Consider the following 26,246-nt stretch of genomic DNA (forward strand, 5'->3'; position numbering starts at 1 on the left):
CTCCAACTCATTACAAAAGCTTGTTCTCGTTCCCCTATTATATGTGGCGCATGCCCACTTCAGCCATAGTTCTCTGGTGTTCCCCAAGGGTCCGTACTAGGACTAACACCCTTTCTCATATATATCAATGACATCTACACTGCTATGGAACCAGGTATTACAATGAGGCTTTTTGCAGATGACTGCGTCATATACTCTCCCACTAGCACTACAGAAGACCAGGTGAAACTTGACAAATCTTTAGAAAATATTGGGCAATGGTGTGAAAAAAATGGTATGCAAATAATACAGACAAAACCATGTGCGTTACAATTTCCCTTAGAAAGACACCACTTCACTTTCAGTACAACTTCTCTGAGGCAGACATCAACCACGTAAATACCGTAAAGTACCTGGGGGTCACAATAACGTCATCGTTAAAGTGGGATGTCCACATTAATCAAATTTCTGCACGTGCATTTAAACAACTAGGTTCTTTAAGGCGTAAATTAACCGGAACTTCCCCTCAAGTTAAACTAACCGCGTACAAGACGCTCATTAGACCTATCCTGGAATATGCAGCTATAGTTTGGAACCCGCACCAAAAGAACATGATTGATGCACCGGAAAATATTCGAAACCGGGCTCTTAGGTTTATTTTTTCAAAGTATGCCAGGCGGGACAGTGTTTCCGCGCTGCGTTTTCAAGCACATGTCGCAACTCTTGCTAGCCGACGACAATTAGCCAGCCTGAATTTTTTTTCTTCTTTCAAACAACCTGGTAAATTTAAATAAGGATGATTACCTTAAGGCTCCGCACCGTCACTCCAGTAGAACTAACAATGACAAATGCATACGCCCATTCCTGTCACGTTGTAACACGTTGAAGCATTCTTTTTTTCCCGCAGCTATAGAGATGTGGAATGACTTGCCGAACGACGTTCTCAGTGCACAATCACCTGAATCAATTTCATCGCTGTTGGAAATACATTTAGAGGCATTGCAATAAATCATGTGCTATCTTCGCCGAAATAAAGGTTTAAACAGTGTATCGCACATGTGCTCCCACATTGCTACATGTGCTTAACCGCCTGCATCTGCATATCAATGTTACCGTTGATGTTATCATGCTAACTAGTTTTTTTCAGGGAAACACATGTGCATTGTTCATTTATTGCTTTATACTGTTATATCGTTATTTTTCTTTACGATATGAAGTGTTATTTGCTCTGTGCGCCCTCTCCTGTATAGGCCTGAAAAGGCCCACAGTATTGAATAAATAAATATTTCCTCATTGTCGTCAGCAACTGCATGGACTATTGGCGCAAAATTTTTTGCAAGTATTTAGCGGATATCACGCTTCTCAGAAGAATGACGAAAAATAGCATAGCGAATGCCAGCCTGTACTACCCAAAAGTTTATTATTATAGCCGTAATGGGTACCAAGCAAGTGTGCTTGCAGTAGTTACCCAATGAGGCCCTGCCGCTGTGGTCTAGTGGCTAAGGTACTCGGCTGCTGAGCCACAGGGCGCGGGTTCGAATCCCGGCTGCGGCGGCTGCATTTCCGATGGAGGCGGAAATGTTGTAGGCCCGTGTGCTCAGATTTGGGTGCACGTTAAAGAACCCCAGGTAGTCTAAATTTCCGGAGCCCTCCACTACGGCGTCTCTCATAATCATATAGTGGTTTTGGGACATTAAACCCCACATATCAATCAGTTACCCAATGAGTGTTTTGAAAAGGCTCTGAAATGCCACTCTTATAGCTTTCGCTGTGACTGTGCTGCGCTTTCCGCGCAGGCCTGGCGCTTTTTTTTTTCAAAAGCTTTAATAGTTAGGCACTTTGCTTCTCAGCCGATTTGCAGGCCAAGACGAAAAGTGTTTCCGGCTAAATAGATCACTTAAAAATGAATAATCAAAAAAATAAATTAACATCTTTTTTATCAATTTTTACAACGCGGTGCCAGATAAACCAAAAAAAAAAACGTATCGCATGCATTTTCGACACACTTGGCTGGCTTCGTCACAGTTGGTGCGTCAGTTTTGGTCTCTCCAGCACGGCCGTGTGAAAATTCTACGATGGATCTGATACCACGCGTCAGATTTTCAGTTTCTAAAAACTAGACTTGCCATAATTTGTGACGTTGAACAACATTGCTATACAAGCAACTACCCTAAAAATCATAAAAAGAAGTAATTCAATTATTTCACCAATTAATTATTCCCGGGTGATCTAATTAGAAGCAAAATATTTCCGCATTTGCCGGTGAATTAATGCGAAGACGACAGGCACCTACCTAATAAAGTTTTTTAGAAAAACATCTTTACTGCTTAAAAAACATATAGAATAAATAAAATCACAAGGTTTTCCGGAAACAAAAAAAAACAAAAAGCAACGCTATAAGAGAAAAGAGACATGCCAAAAACAAAACTAATCCCTGGCCAACCAGGAAGAGCACTGGCCGAGGAATCCAAATGACGGCGTTCTTTTTCTGATAAAGTTATTGAAAGTTTACTGGTGCAACTTCCTTTAGCCACTGCTGAGATCTCAAACTTACATTCTGGCCACCCAGGGAGAGCACTCGCCGAGGAATTCAAATGACGGCGTTCTTTTTCTAATAAAGGTATTGAAAGTTTACTGGTGCAACTTTCTTTAGCCACTGCTAAGATCTCAAACTTACATTGGTCAGTATGATAGGTGCTTTAACGTAAATCTGCAGGGACATTTCTGAAAAGTAAAAAAACACTGGAAGATACTTTTAGTTTCTTTTTTACACAAAAGTGTTTTTTGCCTTGGTCCACCTAGACTCTGCTGACGTATTTCCGTCACAGATATAACGTTGTTCATGATATGCTAACAGATCGCAAAGACAAAACTAAAGGAGAAAAAAAAGTTATCTTGCCAGGCGTCAAACCTACGACCTCTTGCTCCACAGCGCGTGGTGCGAAGCCACTAAGCCATGAAACGTTTTTTTTCTTTATTGACTAAGCCATGAAACGTACAACGCGAAGACTGGTGACGGCTAGCCGTTTATATACACCATATACTGTTTGGCGGTCCACAGAGCTCCGCAACTTCAGCGTGCTTTCGTCATCAATGGCGAGATGGCGCGAAAAGCTCGCGTGTCGCGCGCCTTGAAAGCAGTTGCTTCTCGCGTTTTCATGAGCACGCCTGCACGGGGCATTGTCTCTCCTGCGCGCGCGGTTATCTGACTTTTGTATAGGGCGAGCACGAAGGTCACTTCACTGGCTGCCGTGGCCGCGTTGACGAAAGGAGCACGCTCCTCACATATGGCAAAGTAACAATTGTGACAGTTGTCCACGCTCATCCTGGGTATACTTGTGCGTTCGTTCTGTGCGTCTTTCTGTCAAAGCAACGCGCTTTAAGTGTCAAGCAGTGAGAATTCTTACTACGTACTCGTCCTGTGTATACTGATTTCGTGCGTGCCTTCTTTTTCAGCTGCGTGCAGCAAGTTTCGAGCTGCTTGCCTTTCTATGCGTGGCCTTACAATTTGGCCATGTGGAATTCATTCCTTCGCCCCTGCGGCAAAACCATGCACAAAAAAATGCTCGCTCAACTGTCTCTGTCAAAACACGTTCACTTTCATGTTAGACCAATTCCCAATGAAACAGGCGGGTCAGTAACATTCCCTTTTTTTTTTCCTTTCATGGTTCCCAATAAAGATGTGCACGGGCTTGGGTATCCCGAGCCCAGCCTGGTCCACGCGTTAGACTCGGGAAGCCAGACGCATTTTCACCTCGAGCCCGGGCCGGGCTCGTGCTTTCTTGATTACTTAACGGGCTGGGCTCGGGCCTGGTTAAAAGCCCGAATGAGGCCAAAAATATTTAAAGTATACCCGATGTGTCATTGTTCATTTGTGTTCTACTCATTCAGAGCTTTTTCACTTTTTCTAAAAAATATTTTTTTTATTTATTCTGGGCATATTTCGGTTAATTACATATATTTCACGGCTTCTAACACTAAGGGCTGTAGGAACAGCCCAGATATTTACTATCATTTAAGGATTTGTGAAACGTGTCGTGAATGTTTTAGTGATTACATATTGAAAATATGTATACGAAATAGAACTATGAAGTGATGTGCTTTATTGCGTCGTTGATCGATCCGGCCGGCCGGGCCGGCCAGGCCGGGCCTTGGATGTAACAGGCTGGGCCTGGGCGGCCCGTATGGTATACATCACCGGGCCTGGCTGGCCCACCTCCGGCAAGTATTGGGCCCGGGGTAGGCCAGGAAAATGGGGCCGGTGCACTTCTCTAGCTCAGCATGTAGATGCCAGCCCTTGTTTGAGAAAACAAGAGTTGTTTCGTCTCGCCCTAACAAAGACACTGGAATCATATTTGAGGCCGAAACAATAGCGCAAGAAAGTTTCACGAGTAAACCATCCCTTGCCTTATCAGAGAAAAAACTGGCGTATTTAGATTCATCGGCCCGTCCTGTTCTTGAGTGATCACTTCTTTTTTTTTCATGGTTCCTTTTTGCTTTTTGTTTTGTCCGGGTTCCTTGATTTTCGTTCCCAAAGGAACGCGTGATCTAGTTTTTTTTTGTAGTCTAATTATTCTGGCGTCTTTTGTAATGTTATTCAGTTGGAAGTTCGCGCTGGTCTTTTTATGTGTACATGGTGTATTTGTTTTTTCTCTGGGCGGTTTAACGACACACATGTCACAGGTATACGAATCAGGGACACTTATTAAAACCTTCAGTGCTAATAAAGGGAGCTGCACACGCGGGAACTCAGCGTTTCTTAGGCAAGCTCAATTGTATTGCAACAGTGATCATGGCTGTGGCTTCGATGAAAAAATGCAGAACACCATTTGAATGTGATTGGTCAGCGAAGCTGCTCATCACACTGAAGTAACGCTGAATTTCGAACCATAGCTGATCACAAAATCTGCAACTCAACCCTAAATCCCTATCTCACCCATCCCTTTTCAATTAAAATTTGCTCGTTCTCAATGTTCTATTCCAACTGCGGGGATGGTACCCCCGTCACATTGCCCCATTAAGCGATTCATGAATTGCGTGTTGTATTCATGTTATTCAATCTTTCTGTTGAACTTGCGAGCCTGGTAGCCCAAGAGTAAGCCATACTACTGCGCGAAGAATATGGGAGAGTTTAAATGTTCGTACACATTTTCTTCCTCGCGCATTTTAAGCTTGTCGCCTCATTAACTTCAACACGTTTCATGAGGGCCTCTTGGGTCTTCGGATCCGATCAAGCTTGACAGAGCTGCCTCCCACAGTTTAATGTTATGGTGGGTCCTGTGCTGCAAATGTCATTACAATGAAATTCCCATATAGTTTGATACGGAACGCCTGTTTTACATGCGCAACACCTGCACTGTGGGGTGGTGTGTGTGGGTGACAGTATTGGGGTAGGACAGGCTCTGGAGGCTGCGATACCTTACTGAAGTTTGACCTTGGGGTGGAAGTTTTCGTCTTTCGAATCTTTGGTGTTTCAAAATTGCAGTATACGTGAGAAACGGGTCCATAAGCCGAGCCGAGCGTGAGTGCGATATGCCACAGAATGAGGTCGAGGAGGCATGCGGGCCGAGGCATGCGCGAGCTTATTGTCTCTAATTCCGCAGTAGCCAGGTATTCATATCAGCTGTTTTCATTTCCCCTCTGAACGTGGCGCCGATAGCTGTGTGAGGATTCGATGCTCAATGGGGCAGACGTAGCCTTTACAGAAATTTCGGTAGGCTGCTTGCGAATTCGTTAAAACCAAGATGGACCCAAGGTTTTATAGGGCGAGGACAATCCCTGCTTCTTCCATGTGCCTGTGTCCTGGGCTGATACAGTAATTTGTTTTCCTTACTGAATGCCGCCTCCATGATATTTGCCATTCACTGGTCTAGCTACATCAACATTTGCAGTGTTTGTGAACTAGTCATGAGCTTTGGCCCGTGCCCGACGTCGTTGTTTGGGAAAATGTGGATGCATGTGGCGTGGTCGTCGTTCGATGAGAAAGCCTCGCCTTTATTCCAGTGGGATACGCTGTTTCCCCCTTTTGTGAATGGGGGCTTCGATGCCCATTTCTGATGGCGTTTGACGTCCCGTTTTAGCAGAAGCCATGTGCATGACTTTATTCGTGTGGTGTGCTTCGAATAGCTCGGATGCGGTATTGCTGAGCCCCATTTCAAGCAGACGTTCCGTGGGTGTCCAAGAGAGAAGGTTGAGTGTCTTCTTGAGAGTCAACCTATGCCTTTGTCTATATGTGCTTGTCTGCTTTCAAGATGCTCATGTAAGTAAAGCTATAGGCTATGCGACTCATAACAAATGCCTGAATGAGTAGCATTATGTCACGTTATTTCATCCTTGCTCGTCGGTTCACGACAGGACTAATCATAAGAGTAATATCTAGACTGGACGTTCTCAGTTTATGTATTGCGAATGAGTTGTCACCCCGGTTATTGAAGTAGGCCCGAAGAATCCGGATAGTGTCAACTTTTTTATTTCTGTCTCGTACGTGAACCTGTGATTTCCGATGCCTCATTTTTATACACAGTGACTTTGCACATGGTGAGGGAGCCCTCCACACCAGTCTTGCGCCTTAGCTTTTCTACGATAGAGGCAGGCTGTTGGAGGGCCTCTTTCATCTGACCCAGGTTGCCGGAGGGGCTACAGATAGTAACGTCATTAGCATAGATGGCCTGGCGTGCTTTTAGAATTTGATTCCGGACCTCTGGGAAGCGCATGAGGACGATATTGAAGCGAAGAGGGAGAAGAAGAGCCCCTTGGGGTTTACTAGTATACCCATGGTGATGGGCTGCGATTAAAGACCCTCTATGAAGATAGTGACCCGTCTGTCTGTAAAAAAGTCCTTCTAGAAGCACCAGCAAGCCGATCACTTGAGCAGCGGTGTGCTATCTAGGGAGCATTTCTCAAATCAACGGAGGTCTGTACACGCCACAACCGCGCAAGACGCGAGCGTGAGAAGCTTGCTGAAGAAGTTCTGTAAGAAAGCGCAATGGGCACTTCAGACGCAACGATGGAACCAACAGCAGAGCTTGTTCCTCCCATTTTTTCTCTTTTGCCATCTTTCTTTCCCCCTCTGTATCTATAGGTCTTATAGCTTTTTTTCTTTACCTATGTTCATTTCTCTTTCTCTCCATTTGTTTGTTTCTCTTTCTTGCTCTTCCTATCTTCGTGCCTCTTTTTTTTTCTCCGGTTTAGTCTTATTCTTTCCCATTGGTCTCTTGTGTCGTTTCCATCTCTCTCTTTCTTTCTGCGCGTAATTGTTTTCGTATATTTTTTATCTTTTACATGTGAAGCAGCTGCTGACCAAGCTCAATCCGGTGTGCGGCGTGAGCACCCTGACTGCGCATGCGCGTCCCCTCCCCTTTTCTCTCCTACTCTCCGCCTCGCACTCGCCTCGCAACGCCGAGCAGCCAGCGTCTGTTAGCAAGTTGCTTGATTGAAAAACAAAAACCGACTGTTTGCGCTGCGCATGCGTTCACTGGCCACCCCGAATATATAGACACTGAATCTTGGCCGCCAAAATGGTGCCGGTGGGAGATTTTTTCTGTGCGTCGTTGAGCAATGAAAATTCGCAGCGTGCGACCTAACTAAAAGCGCAATGTGGATCTCTGTTTCTAATCAGAGTCCTCTGTCTCTCATTGCCCATCAGCAGTAATTGGCATGCTCCAGAAGGAAGCACCAGCCCATCACTGCGTGCCTTGCGCCTCCGAGGTTTCTCTTTTGCGCAACACCTCGATGAGCGCCATCGTCATCGGCCAGTGTACACGTTTGCGCCCGCTTCTTCGCATCTACACATCATTCCCTTTAGCGAGGGATGGTGTATGGTTCTCTTTCGCAAGAGATGGCGTATTTTTTTTACCCTTTCTTCCCTTTACTTCTGACTCTTTATCTTTGCTTGCCTCTATTTTTTTGTCTTTCCTGTCTTTGCGCTTATCTATCCGAGATATTCATCCCACATCATATAAATCGGCACGGCCCGCAGCGCGCATCGAGTCCACATGTTCGAGGAGCAAAGGAGGACATTAAGAAGTGCCCTAATAGAGCTTGTGCTGTTCCCGATGATGATAGCTTTTGTGGAGGCGAGCAGGGGATTCAAAAACCTTGAAGATTTCTGTCGTTGAAACATTTTGACACATTTAAACCTACATTGTGATCCTGGAAACTACTTCAAAGAAGAAACAGTGCTGCTCAAGAAGGCACAACGTCTTTAGTGTTCTTATACAACTCGTTCGCTTGTTATTGTTTCTCTTGAGAGAGTGGGTATATTTTACTGTTGCAATATGAAAACGCACGCAAACCGAACTATCGATGCTTTGAAATTTGTTATTTCTTAGCTCTTTTGAACTATTTTGGACATAAGTCATGTGTTACATAATCACGCTCAAGTTTCCGTTATTCAGAAGTTTGAAGGAGCAATGACAGCCGATATTCAGTAATAACCTGCGTTATATGTAGACTAATTGCTGTGTATTCCCAAATAAGCTGGCGAAGTTTTACTGCAGTGTGTCTAGTACTGAATTTAAAATTGAATACCTTTACAGACACACATGTAGGCTGAGAGTCGGCCAACTCTGGCGCCCTAGCGAGTCATGACGTAACAAGTAGCTGGCAGTGCGAGCTTCCTAATGCTGGCGTGTAATATTGTTATGTGGTCAGTATCCCGCGAAATCAAGATATTTGAGCTTTCTTCAGCTTCGTTCTGAAACTGAAAGATTTGCAGTGGCGGAAACTGCGGTAGAAGACGGCAGCAACGCTCGTTGTTGCAGCTGAAGTAACAGGCAATATAGCGGTCACTGGTGATGGGCGAGATTTAAAGCCGTTAAATCCTTGGGTCTGTTTTGCACTGAACTAATATATTACGGGTAACATCTCATATCTGCAAAGGCATAACAGACCCTGTACTTAGGTTTTCGCTAAAAGCCACAGATTGTAGGGTGACCGCTTCATTGCCACTTTAAAAAAGAGAATAAATAACTAGAGAATGTCGGAAACGTCTTATCCTGCCTGCACCTGTGAGGCAAATCAAGGTATGTCATACGGCAAGACTTTAGAGTGCCAAACAACTTAAGTAGTACGTGCTATCTCCACTCAGTGCACGGGGTCCACGCGGAGCCTGGCTCCACGACCACAAGTTCGTGAACCTCAAGCAGAACCAGTCGTTGTTTTAGTTTAATAAGCTACTTACATTGTTCGATAAAAATATTACTAATGCAGTATAAATTGAGGACCAAAGTTTATTCGTAACAAAGATGCAATGAATACTGTACATTAGTGGGAAGGTCATTCACCGTTTTTGTACTCCAATTATAAAAGTAGAAACACTGGGCCATAGCACAACTAGTTTCACGCCTCATGCTTGCCAGAAGGCACGCTTATAACGCAGCACGACTGACGCGAATACAGTCGACACACAGAGTAACTCTCCCGACAATGCAATTCACCACAGTCACATGCAATCGCCTCTGATTGAGGTGCTTTCCGAGGACAACGTATATACAATCTCGCTGGCGTTTTCAGGCCAGATTGAGAAAGAGGAGGTTAAAAAAATACTTTGGGCAGTTAAGTGCGCTTCCTGAATTAACGCGGGATGTCTTGGCAACAATTCACATTTGTGGCACTGTTTGGCTTGTGATGGTAGCCAGTTATGTGGCAAATAAAGAGAAATAATAGCGTGGCTTTCCAAAAAGCTCGTTTCACACTGTTTCACTGTGCCGTGTGACGTGTAGGAAAATTTCTGCTCCATGAGCATTACGAAGGTAATTCTGCATGCTATGAAACATTAACTGCAAGGGCTCCACATGACATTAAATTAATAAAATTCTCAGTGTGTGAAGGTGTTAGGGAAAACGAATTAGTGTGAACAAGTAACAACGTAGAAGGATTCTAGCTTTTTTCACAGAAATGTGCACTGTCTTGCTGCTGTGGATCTCACACGTACAAGTTTTAGCTAAGATGGATACAAACTGCAATAGTTCTTTCTTTTTGTCATGCGTGTACCATGACAAGAAAATTCTAGAAATGGCACTGCGCTTTTTTATATAAAAATTTCGCCCATGCATATTTTATGGCAAAGCACCACCAAATTTCACTTCACTTTATGCGGATACCAATGTGAGAACACGAAAATCTATAAAAAGATTAGCATTTCAGTCACGTATTGCAAAAACAAACGAAAGCAAGTAAACTTGACGAAATGCGGCATTGCTCTTTTTTCTTAATACCTAGACGTTATGTCGAATTCCTGCTAAAGGATGAGATCATTCGGGCGCAGATGGGTCTCTTTTTCGCTCCACATGCTCTCTGCCGGCTTCGCACTTTCCTGTAAAGAATATTGCCCCTCAATGAGATAGCAATAGTATGTAATGGTGTATTACTGGCAATATGCACCAAGTTTTTTTTTTTTTGCTCCTGTCTGCCCCTTGCTCTTTCTTTTCGTGTTTTGCGTCACAGTGTCACGTAACTTCACGCGCTAGTAACCACGCTCGAAGTAACTGTTCTTCGTGGTTACTTTGGTGCAGATGAGGACAGTATCACTTCCATCGCAGGCACACAAGCGTCCCGCTATTCCGTCGGCTGGAAAGGTCAAGACGAGCTGCTGCGCAATAGGTCACGATACCGTGCACGTCGACGATCCCTTGACTCGTTCAGTGTCGCCGAAGCCTAAAAAGAAGAGAACTTTATATAAACTTTTATGTTCAGCAGGAATGGCGAACACCACAAAAAAAAGCCCCATAACAAACAGCCTGCGCTGGGTTCTCAGAAACGGTAGTATTTACTGCACTTTTCGAATATGTTGCAACCCCTGCACATTTCAATTATTTCACTGACATAAGCGAAACGTCCGCCACATGGGTCGTCATTATGGTTATTAGGCGACTAAGGGATCTTACTTCAATGTTCTGCGTAAGCACGTCATAGTTACAGGTAATATATAAAGCTTCAAGACAATGCGCTGTTTCTACTCGTATTATACTGCATTACATGGCAAGTGCAGTAAACAGCAATACGAGAGTGTGTGTTTGACTACAATCAAATGAAGAGCTTTCATGGAGCCAACAAAAAAAAGAACCTGTAAGAAAAAAAATGTAACGGTAATAAGGTGACTTGGATATCAACTTAATACTAGAAGGTAGCAAGAAACTATAGTGACATTATGGGAATACCGACGTTCCGTAGACCAAGACAAGAACGAAACAAATACCGTAATTTTTCATGCTTGCCGCTAATCTCACCAGTTCTATTGGTAATAACGCCGCTAATGGTGTACCCTCAAAATGTACACAACAAGCACATCAATCCTTCACATTTATTGATTTTATTATTTATTCACTTGATTATATAGACGAAGCATCGCACTCACTGACTTTGATAAGTTTTATTAAAGAGGCGCCGAAATGCGCGTGGTAATTCCAGCTGTTGTTTTGAAGGCACTTTTACGCAATACACACCAATAAACTCACCACAATAATATTATAATAGTACACATATTTATATTATTAACAATATTATCTGCAGTTTGACGGCATAGCACAGGAAGAATGCATTTTTCATTATGTTGTAGAAAGTTTTGGAAGGTAATACAACTAAAGACCACCACGTCTTGCGGGCTGAAACAGCTACATGGACATGAGGCACGCCGCAGTGGAGGGCTCCGGAAGTTCCGACTATCTAAATTTCCTCAACGTACAGTGGCGTCGTACGGTACACGTGCCACAAGTGTTTCTGCTGCATTCAAATGCGATCGTCCTACACAAACTCAGCCCACCAACTCAGAGTGAGCAGTCGCGCAGCATTGCTGCTTCAACGTCTGGGTGGGCGATAATTGAACAAAAAGTTTTTGTGAACGAAATGGAAGAGAAATATCTTGGAGTGTGAGTTTTATCTTACAACCTAAAAGTGGCAGGCATATTAGACGGTTCCAATAGAAATGTTGGAACAAATCGTGCACAGTTTTCGTCTACACTCAATTTGAGGAAAATAATTATGTTCAGTACCTTCTAGTTTTGATAGAAGCTCGTCAGCCGCTTCTGAAGAGGACACCAGCAACAAGTCTCTCACAACGCTGACTGGCACTCTTTTCTGGTGCTGCGATTCTGCTGACTCGACCAATCTTCTCAGGTTCTCCTGCGCGAAGAAAGATGAGACTCTTTCAATGGTGTAATCCCTGAATATGGTACGTTGCCTTAAACAAGTGTAATGGTGATAGTTTCTTTCCTAGATAGGCTAATCAGGTGACCAGTCGTAGAGGTGGCCCGGAACAGTGTAAAACTTCTATGAAGCCTTTGCACGTGTGAAAGATATAAGGGCCTATTCGAAGCGTAGGATAAGTCGGAATAAATAATAAAATTTATTCTGTGTTCTGCCCAGCGCTACTGACAGGGAAACAAATGCCAGAGAAAAAAATGAGAATCGCGAAAGGAAGAACAATGCTAAGCTATAAGCGTGGGCACTTTGACAATCTGGGTGAGAAGATCCATAAATTATAAACCCTATTTGTTTCACATATGGAGATTCAATATCCAAGCCTGTCATAGTGTCAACTGATAGTCTTTCTCATTTTTCCTGCGAAGGACGACCAGGAGGATCCGCTACTACATTTAAGATTTCCGCTCAGTGACGGAACAGTTTTTTCAGATCCAGATTATCTGAATGCTATAAGATACACCACACTTTTCTCCTGAGTCTGTCCGACGGACCAGTCAAGGGGAACTCCAGTGCATTTTCAACCATATAACAGTAAGGCCGTTTTGAAATAGCTTTAACAGCCTTCTAACAGCTAGGGTGGTGGTTAATTATCCTGAGGTGTTCGTCAATAAGTTTCAATAAGCAAAAACAATGAGTGAAAACCAAAACCTAAATAGGCAGTGTCTCCTGGCTCGGTATATTATGACGTCACGGCACGGGACCATGGCTGGCAGGGTGTAAACATAACACACGTGCTTCTTCCGTCACGCAAAAAGCATGTCGGGGATGTCATCCGACCCAGAATCAAGCTGTGGCAGCTCGTATGAACTTACCAGTGACAAGTTCAGCCATGTTTGCAGCTACTATCTTAGCACGAAAGCTACTCGTTTTGACCTCGACTTACCGGCAGGTAAAACAGCTGACGAGCACCTAATCGATATTATTGTTGTTCATTATTGTGCATGCTGAATATAAGTCCCGATGTCAATGACGACTAACATTATATGCAGTCAACAAAACCGAACTATGCTTGCGTTGTCATCACCGCATAAAAGAAACCGTCCCCTGCATCCGCCTGCTGGGTGCGGAGGGTTTAGAAAAAGAGTCGGCACTTATGCAACATATACAGGATGGCTCGCGCTTACAAGTGTGGTTCTAGAATTGGATACCTATATTTAAAATTCGTTTTCTAAAAAAAAAACTAAATGACTTAGGGTTGTACGTTTCTCACAAATCACAACGACACGGACGATAGCGTATGCTCAAAGTTTTGTTGAAATCGGTGGATATCAAAAAAAAATTGACGGCAGATCCACGAGGTGAATGATGATGAAATTAAGCGAAGCTCCTGGAAAAAATACCCTGCCATTTTCTTCCGGTAATTCGCCTGGCGATATGCGCGCTTCCTCGCCGCTTCCCATTGTCGAACGTTTTCAAGATCTGCTTCGCGACGTTGTCGTGCTGCCTCTGCCTCTCGTTCCCGTACGGAAGGATCTTGCCGACGCTGACGTGCCGCTGCAGCTTCTTGTTCACGTACGGCGGGATCTTTCCGACGCTGCCTTGCTGATGTAGCTTCTTGTTCCCGTACAGCAGGATCTTACCGACGCTGCCTTGCTAATGTGGTCTCTCGTTCCCGTATGGAAGGATCTTGCCGACGCTGACGTGCCGCTGCCGCTTCTCGTGCACGTAAGGCAGGATGTTGCCGACGCTGCCTTGCTGATGTGGCTTGTTGTTCTCGCAAAGCAAGATCTTGGTGGCGACGTCACGCAGCTTACCGGCACGCTTCTGCCTCGCGTTCTCTCACTTCAGGGTCCTGTCTGCGAGCGCGCGCCGCCGCTGCCCTGCACGCCCGCCTTTCGGCATCCTTATCCATACGAGCACACACCGACGGCAACGAGCATCGGAAACTACAAACCTTTATCCATAGGGTTTTGATTATAAAATCATTGCTTTAGAAAACACCTGGCGTCTTTCGTTAAGCACCTGGCGTCTTCTTTTTGTTTTGCATTAGAAACATCTGGCGTATTTTCGTTTTGCTTTTAGAAAACATCTGGCACATTTCGTTGGTTTATTTAATCAGTCAACGGCGTTTTGAACAAAAATTTGTATTGTTTAATCGCGCACAGGATTAATCTCACCAGGCACTACCTTGGAGGTAAATAATGGCTGCTACTGGGAATGAGAGACTGCAGAAGTCGGCTTTTAACACTTCTACTTCAACTAACGTTTTCTACTGGAACATGCCAATGGCTGCTAATGGGGAATGAGAGACACAAGAATTCGGCTTTTAGTTAACGCGCACGCTGTAATTTGTTTTATTGTTCAAAAACGCACAGGAGAAATCTCCCATCGGCACCACCTTGGAGGTCAAAGCGTAAGACTGGTTACACACTACGACTACGACTACGAGGGACGAACAGGTGCCGCTATAAGGAGCTTCGCCGCTAAAAATCATTGGAGTTTCCCTTTAGATATGAAAATTTTGCAGATCCCAGGCACGGACCCATTCAATGAAGAAAAGTGGTTATTCGCTATCAAGAGCCCCGATGTCGGGGACCCACTGGGGTCTGCCCAGAGGGCCTATAATGAGGAGGTCGGGCTTGGCCTGACTGTCGCAAAGTGGGAGCCGTCTTCTGCGCGTTGAGACACGAACATTAGGACTTCGAATAAAATCCATCCATTCATACCTCTATCCATCCATTCATCCGTCCGTCCATCCATCGATCCATCCATTCATCCATTCATCCATCCATCCATCCATCCGTCCATCCATTCATCCATCCATCCATCCATCCATACATCCATCAATCCATCCATCCATCCATCCATCCATATCCATCCATCCATCCATCCATCCATCAATCCATCCATCCATCCATCCATCCATCCATCAATCCGTCCGCCCGCCCGTCCGTCCGTCCGTCCGTCCGTCCGTCCGTCCGTCCGTCCATCCATCCATCCATCCATCCATCCATCCATCCATCCATCCATCCCATCTTGTCGGACTGAGGCGGAAACTCCCTTACCGTGCCGGATGTTTCAAAGTTGTCACATTGATTTAAAGGCTGCAGCGGCGAAATGACATACTGAATTTTGCCGGTGTCATTGCCAGAGAACCACAAAGAACAAATCTTTTGGTGGTGGACGTTCTAATTCCCTCACGACAAAGAACTCCTGCGGCCGAAATTTTTCTAATAATCCCAGCCCTGAAGCTAACATTTTATCTACGGAAATCGACGCAATCGCTTTGCATATCATGCTGATATATAATCGTGTTTCGTCACTGTGAGCAAAACTGCAGCAATTTGGCGTGTCTAAGCCCCCCCCCCGTCCCCCCAACAAAAAAAAAAAAACGTCAGACTACATTTGCCGCCTTTGCATATAAACGGTATCAACAACCGTAATATCATGCTACTTCGTAATGTTTATCTCAAGCAAACCTATCAACAGAGAACCACACATTGGCCAAATAATGATTGCCGAATTATAAACTACGTACCAATTTCTGGTTTTGCCGAGCTTGTTGCTTCTTCATCAGCAGTAGCTCAACAATGATGCTTTGCTTGTTTGGATCGACATTCTGAAAACAGAAAACATACGTATATACTATGATCCCTCTCTCCATTGCCGTCATAATTCATGTATGGAGTGAGATGCAGTATAGTTATACTGTAAGAGTAGTCTATACATCAAGGTGTAGCGCAGGAATCAGTGAAAGTGCGAAAACATTTATTCATGCATATGAATACCGTTGTGGAGATAGTTTTACTTTGCATTTTCCCCTCGCTTCGCTAGCACCATTGTTTTGTTTCAACGGGTCCCGCTCACGTGCATTGTACCGCGCTAGCTGTCCGCGTGGTGCGTGCTCGAGACACTTCTTGCTGCCTTTTGGCCAGACTGTTCCTGCCGGGATATTTTCGTAGAGGCAGTTGCGATTGTTGCCCACCATCGAATTATGTAGATAAACTGTGCAACTCATCATTCTTGAGGATGCTTTAAGCAGGCAAATGTGTCATTATATGGGATGGTGCTAAGCGTCTGCGAGAACGTGCATTTTTTCATGAAGAACAAGGTGTAAGAAAAATAAGTGTAATCGATGCGAAAGGCTCGAAGGCGAACATAGAGCACCGTGCTACAGATAATGTTTGACAGATATGAAGCGTGTTTGTGGGACCAACGCGTCCTCTAGAAAGATACCTGCCGCATCAGAAGAACAACAGCCGCCCCACCCTTTCCCTCCTTCATTTTAAAATGTTCTCGGTCGCTAGCGTCACCTGTGGCCGACGGTGCAACAACGCAATACTTTGCATAGCCTCCGAAACAGTGGTGCACAGTTGCAGGTCTCGAACAATTCTCGACTGACGCGCCCCTATTGGCCGCAGATGAAAAACGCTTAGCTGGTACCACCCGCCGCCGGGATGATAGTATCGGTCGCGAGCGCCACCGCGCGGAGCTTGTTTAAAACTGAAGGCAGGCCAACTGCGCTGGGAGCGCGAGCCATTCCTCAGGCATCTTTCTAGAGGAGGCGTTGGTGGGACATCGGGCGTATGCTTCGGTGGCGTAGTTGATGAAGAGCGTGGCAGCTGTCACCATGGAACGTGCGATCTTGGGTTCGGTTCTTTAATGCAGAATTTACTCTCTCTCCAGGCTTCTTTCTTTCTTAATTCTAAGAGTGCATTTTAACAACGTCATACGGAAATACCTCTATAATGTCTCGGTGGATCCTGGCATAAAGCACATTTGAGTTAAAAGAGGGGCGGTCTACCAAACACTCTCCAGCGTGGAGTGTGGCCGTTTTTGTTCGCCCCACAGTCACGCTAAAACCGGCGAAGTAAACCGGCTGGCATAAGAGGTGGGTACGTTGTGCGCATCGGCCTTGTAAGCATTGTCGTCTGAACAGCGACGGAACGAGAGGCCGTTTATGTGCAAAAAACGTGAATGGAAACAGTGTGAGAATTGTTTTGCAGCCAGCGTGGTGACGTAATATGTGCCCTTGTTTTATTTCCTCAACTCATACGAAGGCCACGAAAATACAGCAAAGATGCAGTTGTAATGATGATTGTAGTGGGTCATGCAAATCTCGGCACACACATTGTCAGTGCTAAGCACGAGACGCTCGGCCCGGACTGTCGCTGATTTTGATAGCTAGGCCTACGCTCCTACCTGGTCTCGGATAACAGTTTTGACTGTCTCCGTTCTATATTATAATTGGTGGAGGTGCGGGGTAATCTTAGAGATGCCGTAATATTTTTTGCACTTCCTAGCAGATACCACGCTTTTGCCCGGACGCCACCAGTTTGCGGCTCGTAGACTTGGTTCAATGCGAACATCGCTGAAGCTTGCTGCAGAAACTTTTCGAACATTCTAAAACTAATCTGAGGAGACCGTCAACATCAGCCGGCGAGTTAAGGCGTAAGACTCTATGCTCAGCAAACCATGAAGGGTGTTTTCCACTAACACACTGGTATGCTGGGGTTGATGAAGACTGATATTGTTTCTGAAGTCGCTGAGCGCTGCCAGAGCATTGAAAAAACGAGAGCATATCCACGAAGCCAATGATGATGAGTGGAGTGAAGCGTCCGTCCTTTCATCGTTCGTGTGTTCATTTGTCCGTGTACGCATCCAGGCGTCTGATGGGGTTCGAGAATGCAGACGGCGCGCGGGTAACACCGACAAGACGCGAGCCAAGGAACCAGAGCGCAAGCGTCTTCAACGTGCCCGCTGCTCTCCTCCGTCCATGGCCCTCCAACTATCCGCCACGTACGGCGACTGTACAGGACACTGAGAGAGGCACTCGTTGGCAAAGCGCGTGTAGCAGCCAATCAGAGAGCAGCGGCAGAGTAACGCCATCTATGAAATGAGACGAAAAATTGTCATCCATTTCTTTTGCCATCTTTTCTTTCTCACCTTTTCCTCTCTCTTACGCGTGACTAATCACAAGGTTAGACTATAAGAAGCTTCACCCCTAAAAATCAGTAGCCATTGTCTTAGCAACGGCTGGTCAGATAAACTTGAGGTCGCGGCACGCAAAGGGCTGGCGACGTGGCTGAAGCTTCAGGTATGCCTCTTCACTACAGTATATATATTCAAAAACATATTCACAGTATAAGGATGTCTGTTCGCTATCACTCCACATAAAATCTTCAATGAAACATATTTTCAAAGTAGCCTAATTGTGGACTCTACTTAAACTGAAGGAAGAGGAGGAGAGTAGATATCTTTCACGGAGGCAGACATGCGCTGATACCGGGTAGCTACTTATTTTTAATTACTGACCTACTGTGCTCGTTAATACTGAAAGTCAGTGCAAAGCATTAGGGGCTAGGTCCAAGCCAGTTATTACAGTAATATTCTAAAACCGGTAAGCACAGAAAGCATGCTCACTCTGCCGTTAATGCGGAACCCATTCATAAGGACGTTGGTCTGGTTGATGAGGTCCTCTTGAAAGTTCTTCTTGAGTGCCCTTCCTTTGGGACGGATGCCCTCCTCGGGTACGGGTATCACTTGTATTCCCCATACCGAGATGGCCACGTACGAATCCGAGAGATACTCCACCAACTGCTCACACCATAAATAGAAATTAAAGAAAAACAAACAAACGTGCTAATTAGCAATTACATAAAAAAGTAGCACTATTGCACCTATATGAACGTTCACAGTATGAAATGTGACCAGGATTTGGGGATATCTTCACGTGGCGCGATCTATCGTCGGTCCCAGTTGGGGCCGGCCATAACTGATCAGGGAATAGGCGAAAAAAATAATATTTGATGAAAATAGCTAGTTATCAAAAACGACTCCCAGTTTTATACAGCAGACTTACTTGAACAGTCTAGAAAAGTTACAGTGCCGCACTACAAACCACGTGACATCCCAGAGTGTTCAATATTAATAAAGGGGGTTCTTTGTGGTTTTATGGGCAGTGTTTAATTGTCCTAAGAAGCCACACGCTCTCTAGTGCGATACTGGAAGTGTGCCAACGTGTACCAGTGGGTATCTGCTATATATAACCCGCAGTTTTTTTTCATAACTACATTTTTTTTTCAAGAGATGTAATGCTTCTCATCTATTTCCCATTAAGCTTTGGCAGGCCGCCGCTCCTTCTGCCGAGAGATGGCGCCACGTCCAGATGCCCCCAATTGCTGAGAATGCAAGTTTGGAAGGCTATTTCCAATGTAGTCAATTGTCAAAATAACTCGTATATGAAATTAGGTGGCCCCGCCGCGGTGGTCTAGTGGCTAAGGTACTCGGCTACTGACCCGCAAGTCGCGGGATTGAATCCCGGCTGCGGCGGCTGCATTTCCGATTGAGGCGGAAATCGTGTAGGCCCGTGTGCTCAGATTTAGGTGCACGTTAAAGATCCCCCGGTGGTCAAATTTTCCGGAGCCCTCCACTACGGCGTCTCTCCTAATCATATCGTGGTTTTGGGACGTTAAACCCCACATATCACATGAAATTACGTGGAGGTCCAAAATGCGCTTCCTCAAAAAATGAAGTTCTCTTCCTGCACTTTGTTCTAATGGCCATGTCTTTTTCTCAAGAAATAGGACACAAAGCTGGAAACACACTTTTGTATTTCATAAGCGCCAAGGGTGAATAAATAGCTGTCTTGTCGCAATAGGTATAAATGTAAATATTTTGGTCAGGCTGGACATTTGGTGGTTAAACATTTTTGAAATATTGAAACTGATTGGTTATTCTAATAAACAACTTAAAACTTTCACCACGAACTGAATAATGCAAATCAATGGACCATGCACCCTTTACTACGCATCTAACCAACTGACACATTCATTGAGGTAAAGCTTGGTGTTTACCCGGTATCGAATGCTATTGCTACATATCGAAATTTTTCTAGGCCTTTAGTTTACCTCAACAGTCGCTGGCCTGTAGGAGAAGTTTTTCGTGTGATTGAAGTCAGGGTCCGAAGTTCCCGAGACCGCCTCTGTTACTGTGTCTTCTTGGTCCTTGAACATGCGATATTTGCACCTTATATCCTGAAAGCGAGAAAAGGCCATCATTCAGTTTTTCCGTCGCGCCTGAGCTCATTATCTCATTTATGAATTTCCCTTTCCTTACCCCACGTGTTAGGTAGCCAGCCAAGCCTAATCTGATTAACATTCCTTACTTTCTCTTTCGATTTTATATCTGTCTCTGTCATTAATAAAGACTATATTGGTTTGCAATAACACTTTCAAGGCTTGTTCCTAAATTATATTGGTTTGCCGCTAGAATAACACAGCTTGCATAAATTTTATTGGTTCGCGACAGACCAGAAACGCCGTGGTTATTTCAATTCCATAAATGGACAAACGATGCAACAATCAGCACACCCGGGCTCAACTCATAACACTGCGGTACTTGTGTCTACGGCCCACTACGCGAACCTGCGATGCAGTAGTGGAGCAGTGGGGCCCGCCCTGGCCCACTCACATTCACTCCGCTACACGACCATAAAATATTTACAGTATTGTGCTTGTACTTATTTGCGCCAACGATACTTGACGTCGGGTGTTCGACAAAACCTCTTACATCATATAATCAATGTGTTTTGGGAATCCTATTTTTGTTTACCTGTGCAAATATGCGGGTTCATTGCGCACTAAATATTATTATGCAGCGTTTTACCGTAAGACACAGCGACTTTCTTACCTTGCGTTTGACGCCGCCTGACAAAATACACACAGCTGATCCCTCGTATTGAGAAACTGCACATGCTTCGGCTAATTGCTTTTTTGTGTGTGAAATGTTCGCTATTATTCTCCAACTACTATGTGCAGCTGCAGATACGTTATTTGTAGTAGAACTTGCTGTTAGGCTTTTTGGTGCATGTCGTAATTCGATAGCCATGTTCGCGCCAAAATCACAACCACACTGTAAATGAAGAAAAGAATTCAACAGGACGGGCCCTCTTCCCATTTATGTGTTGTCTTCATTTGCAGCGTGGTCAAGACTTTGGTGCTGAATTGACTGTTTGAGACGTAGGTTATTTGTATCTAACCAAATGTAATTGTAATTTCATTGTTTTATTGAAATCATAAAATGGGAGAGATTGGTGGCACTATGGTGGCACTCGATACTCCTGACTCAGAAGACAATATATGTCGAAAGAAAAACAAATATATTGTGCCCAACAAAACTAAAACCTTTTTAGAACGGTTTTCTCGCAGGTTACCTGCAGAGACGTGTGGTCTTTATTTCGGCTTGTACAAGCTTACAGAATATATTTACATAACCTTTAGCAGAACTAGAACAATATGTCAGGCAGTTATGTTCCCCTGGATTATCTAGCGTATTTCCTCGTTCGCTGAGCATTTCCGAGAAGCAAATAACATAGTTATGTTAAAACCTATGTGAACAAGCTGCCGCTTAATTAATTCATGCTATTAACATCTTTTTATAGGTTACACTACCAAAGCTATAAAAATGATTGCAGCAGGGTATCACAGTTTATTGTTTACTGGCTTTGATGTGTATATAAACGCAATTTTTTACTTATTTTTTAGAGCTGCAGTAATTAATTTTAGCTACTGCAAAGTTTATGTTGATTTCCCTGAAAAAGCTACGAACAAACAATCACGAAATTCTAGATCAATTTTGCGGTGTAAGTGAAGCCCGCATGATCATTCTAATAATTGGGCCGTGGATGCTGTTGCGGACCGGTGTCTCACCAACGCTTTACCGCTGACGTGGATTTTCGAGACGTCAGGGTTACGTCGGACCCGGTCTTCTGTGGTAGCGTGACACAACGTCGGGTGGAGGAAACGTTCCTGACTAGTTGGGGAATCGAAAAACAAACTGGCACTATTCACAACTATTTACAGCATGAAAGGTTAGAGTTCCGCAAATCACGAGTGGGGTGTATGAATTGGTAAACCATCGTTCAGAGCAACGTCCAGCACATTGCAGCGTTCGTTTAAGCCATGTCAAGCTTCTCTTTCTTTATTAAAACACCAGTCACATACAAGAGAGCACCTACTTTGGCATCAGCCAATAACACATGACCGCCGCATAGTCATCGCATCTCATGAAGCAAAGCTCCTCCGGCCAGTTTCACTGAGGAGAGGGAAAATGGTGTCCCACATGTGGTGGTGGTGGTAGTGGTTAGAAGAGGAGAAAGGCATTTAATTTCTGTGGCCCGGGAGGGACCACGGCGCAGTGTTTGCCCTCATGTGCACGGAACAAGTTCGCGGTTGTGTTGCTGCTGACATCTTTTCCTTAAAGGTCAGCAAATGATTAGCGACGTTAATTGCTTAGACACGACCTGCGCGGTCGGGCTGCCTCGCCGTCTCCCTAAACAAGCCAGCCAGGAAGAAATGCTTCTAGGGATGCGCTGGCTCACGGACCGTCGACGTTGCCAGATTCCAATCCTTTTGTCGCTTCCCGCCGCTAGACGCTTGTTCCTAGAGAGGAGCACTGAGATTCCGGCGTGGGAATTCCAACTGGCTATGCTTGTCATGGCCAGTATAGCGCCCGCTGACGGGAGTCACAGGAATGCATATTCAAGGCACAGGACTGTACACTTACCGTGAAGCGTTTCGGCAACGAACGACAGTGCAGGATACGGACGACAAAGTTCAGGTCTCGGCCCACAAGGTCCCCGGGGCTGTCCAGGAATACGTTGTCGTGCTCGGTGTATTCATGACCAGTTTCTGAGCATGGTACCATCTCAACCTATGCAGGGTAAGACAATTGTTTGCTCTAGCCAACTAATTTAAATATTGTTTTAGAATCATTGCCAAAGGGTGATCGGTAATGGACAAGATGCATTTATACGTGCCTTTGATGACACGTATTGTTCACCATCAGTGATACAACACACAACGAAATGCCCTCAATTATTCGCTCCAAGAACATTTATCTCTTTTCCCATTAGACACGACGATCAAAGCGATGTAGAATAATTTTTTACAAGTTAACTCTTTTTTCGGAAAACATAATTAAACATTTGCTCCTATATACAACTCTTGGCCAACCGTTTGAATCCTTTAGCGCTTGGATATACGAATTTTTTTTATCGTCTTTCACCTCCAACACCAAATTTCCTTATTTGAATAGCATTTCTGAACATAGAATGACAAAAAATTCTTTTCTGTACTGATGAAGCAATATTTCTGAACGTTTGCCTATGATATGTCTAAACATAGTTTAACTTGTTTAAAACAAAAGTCCCCTTTCATCATCATCAATTCTTGAACCTAAATGCTACTGTTCCGGTGTTGCATTAGGGGTAATATGCAAACCTAAACAGCGATTGACAGGAGAAACCGAAGTAGAAGCAAGCAGGATGAACGCTGACTAACAACTGATTAATTTAGAGTACAAACTTTCCTTCTGAAACTATGCGCGCGTGCAATAGGAGTACTGACCTCTTGATAAAGTGCACCCCCTCCCACTAATACTTCTCTCTACACCAAAAAATCAAGCTCTTTCCTGGAAAGATGACGCACTCATTTTGGGCTTTGTCGAGATATACGACGTAAGCTCATTGCGTGGTCATGACAGTCATTGCGCACGCATATAATTTATGAAGGGATATTCACGCGATTTCAATAAATCAGTTGCCAGTTGGCTTTCCTCCTGTCAGTTTCAACACTGGTGTCTCGTCCCTAGCACAGTTTGATTTTACACATTATTCGGCAGATCACCCATACCGTGAGAATCGATATCGTGTGAAGCATGCACAATGAATGTAACTGTCTCAAGATTTCTTTTTTTTTTAGCGAAACGTTACAAAATGGCTTTAAACATATGAACAAGTGTTATGCGTGCAGACATGTATGTTTCACAGTCGCGCATGTTTTATACAGCCAGTTGTTTGCCAAGGTATTACCAAGGTATTACATGGGTATTACCAGCACCAGAAGCGGAAAGCTGAATTGCAGATCAACCAAGATGAATGCATACCAACTTGCTCACGCTTTTATTGCTATGCAATCTGAAGTGTAGTGCTTGTGCTTGCGAGGTTGTTGGCCCTGCATGCTGCTATGTGGACCTATTTTGGTGCATGGCGTACAACAACAATGGACGTTAACCCGACTTGACGCTTTTATTATTGGAGTACATATGCAATGCTTATAATTTTAGATACGCAGCACCGCAACCACAAGCGATGTTCCACCGACGTAACGCCTGCGTTGGGCTTTTTTCCAAAGCAGTTTCGAGTTATGGCGCGGTTCTGATTGTGGTAGGATACTTTATTACGACTTTGGTTCAATGCACGCTGGGAAGACAATATATGTTCTTTGCGCATCCAGGCCCCCAGCGCCGCTTCTTGGTTACATAGGGGAGGAGCATACATAACAAAAACGAACGTTCAAACAATCTTGAGGTAAATAAAAAAAATAAACGAAATATATAATAAAAGAGAGAAAGTGAACATGCTTAGTGGGTCAAAATACGCCAGTAATACATGAAAAACGTTACACTTATGGTAAAGAAGAACAAAAACTCCCCGGCAGGTTCTTCAGGACCTCAATAAAATTATGTGTCTCTCTCTCTCTCTGTCGAAAGACGCTATGCATCAGCCCACGCCGAGAGTATATGGGGTTACGTCTCAAAGCCACTATACGATCATGTGGAACTCCGTACTGGAGAGCTGCTGAAATTTTGACTATCATGTGTTCATTACGTGCACTGACGTACATCACACAGGACATGGGCCTAGGGCATTTTGCCGCCATCAAAATGCGACCGACCAGGCCTGGATTGAGCCCGCCACCTCCGGGTCCACAGCCGAGCACTACAAACACTACACTACTATGGCATGCTACTTAGATCAAGCATAACTGAATGTAGGAACAGCGCAACCTAGAAGTACTTACTCCGTAACTACAGAAGCGAAAAAACAAGGACTGAACAAGGCTTTCGTAGTTACGAAGTAACTACTTCTAGGTTGGGCTGTTCCTACATTCAGTTAGGTCCTACCAACTTGCCCAACTTTCCACGCTTCATAGATCAAGCAGTTACGAGGATATGATGTAAGAAGCTGTAAAGTGGCCTACAATAGATTTTTGTATGCAAAAATATTTCGTAATTAAGCTATGTACAACGCCCTTGATGGAGAAATAAATGGAGTAGTTTCTTCTTACATTGATAATCCCAACTTCTTCTCCCTTGAAGTTTATGATTTCCAGTTGTTCTTTGAGATCAACCTATAGGAAATAAGTGTGATTTAGGTTCACATAATGTTAATGTGCCTATGAAAAAAGATACACTTGCATTCGATTACTCACCATGTACGCTAGTGGTTGCAAGTACACTTGCACAGTCCCTATCCTGACTTCTGTGTTGGGATCTTCTAAAAAAGGGTCTCGTTCCTGCATATTCAAGGTTCATACGCAGAGTTACAAGACTCATTAGGCCCGCCTTCACGCACTCAAATGTATATGTTTTTTTTATAACATACCTCGTCCACTTCCCAGTGCTCGCCGTTCACATACTTGCTGTACATTTCTTTCATCGCGAACACTCGGCTCAAAAATTTCTCTTTCGTCCAATCGAATTCCTGTTCAGCTTTAAGGTATTTGGCCTTTACGTATACCTAGAATGATATAGGAACCATAGATATTTCTTCACGCGTGCATTTTATCACTAAAAAACAAAATATAGAAAAAGCCACCTAATGTTGTGGAAAATGTAATTGTGTTTTTCGCTTTCACATTGCTTGTCAAGAGGAAGGGCTTCAATTTATTATCAAGTATCATACGTGGTTTCTCACTTCATAAGCGTTTGAACATTTCACTCGCCTCAGCGTAAAAATTAATCAAATAGAACACAGGTAATTGAAGCACTTTGAAGCAATAATTCATATAATTTTAAGCAAATGATGCCGCATGGTTGGTGTGTTTTTAATGAGCGCGTAAAAGGCCCCCTAGCTGATAAAGCACAGGACAGGCCAATGTTTCTGGCCCAGGCCCGGCCCGATCCGAAAATGCCATGCTACAACCCACCCAAGCCAGGGCCCGGTACTTTTAAGTATGACCCGTAGCCGGCCCGGGCCAGAATAGTTTGGGCCCAGCCCGGCTCGTTGCAGCAGATTATGCCTTGAGCATAAACGAGGTCCTGTATGATCTTCGGCTATTTTG

The 26,246-nt window shown here is 44.4% G+C and overlaps 1 protein-coding gene across 1 annotated transcript in view; it reads right to left on the reverse strand.

Moving 5' to 3' along the window:
* Nucleotides 1–9,307: 9,307 nt before the first annotated feature.
* LOC142814441 (kinesin-like protein KIF28) overlaps nucleotides 9,308–26,246 on the reverse strand; it is a 140,769-nt gene continuing 123,830 nt past the window's right edge. The window contains exons 17-25 of the mRNA XM_075893201.1: nucleotides 25,568–25,702; nucleotides 25,395–25,478; nucleotides 25,251–25,313; nucleotides 22,687–22,833; nucleotides 20,031–20,156; nucleotides 18,544–18,717; nucleotides 15,659–15,739; nucleotides 11,970–12,099; nucleotides 9,308–10,635 (exon numbers count right to left, since the gene is read on the reverse strand). Of these exons, the coding sequence (XP_075749316.1) occupies nucleotides 10,583–10,635; nucleotides 11,970–12,099; nucleotides 15,659–15,739; nucleotides 18,544–18,717; nucleotides 20,031–20,156; nucleotides 22,687–22,833; nucleotides 25,251–25,313; nucleotides 25,395–25,478; nucleotides 25,568–25,702 (993 nt within the window). The 3' untranslated portion in view covers nucleotides 9,308–10,582. The remainder of the gene's footprint in view (nucleotides 10,636–11,969; nucleotides 12,100–15,658; nucleotides 15,740–18,543; nucleotides 18,718–20,030; nucleotides 20,157–22,686; nucleotides 22,834–25,250; nucleotides 25,314–25,394; nucleotides 25,479–25,567; nucleotides 25,703–26,246) is intronic.

Source organism: Rhipicephalus microplus, chromosome 4 (assembly GCF_043290135.1).
Source record: "Rhipicephalus microplus isolate Deutch F79 chromosome 4, USDA_Rmic, whole genome shotgun sequence".
NCBI lineage: Eukaryota > Metazoa > Arthropoda > Arachnida > Ixodida > Ixodidae > Rhipicephalus > Rhipicephalus microplus.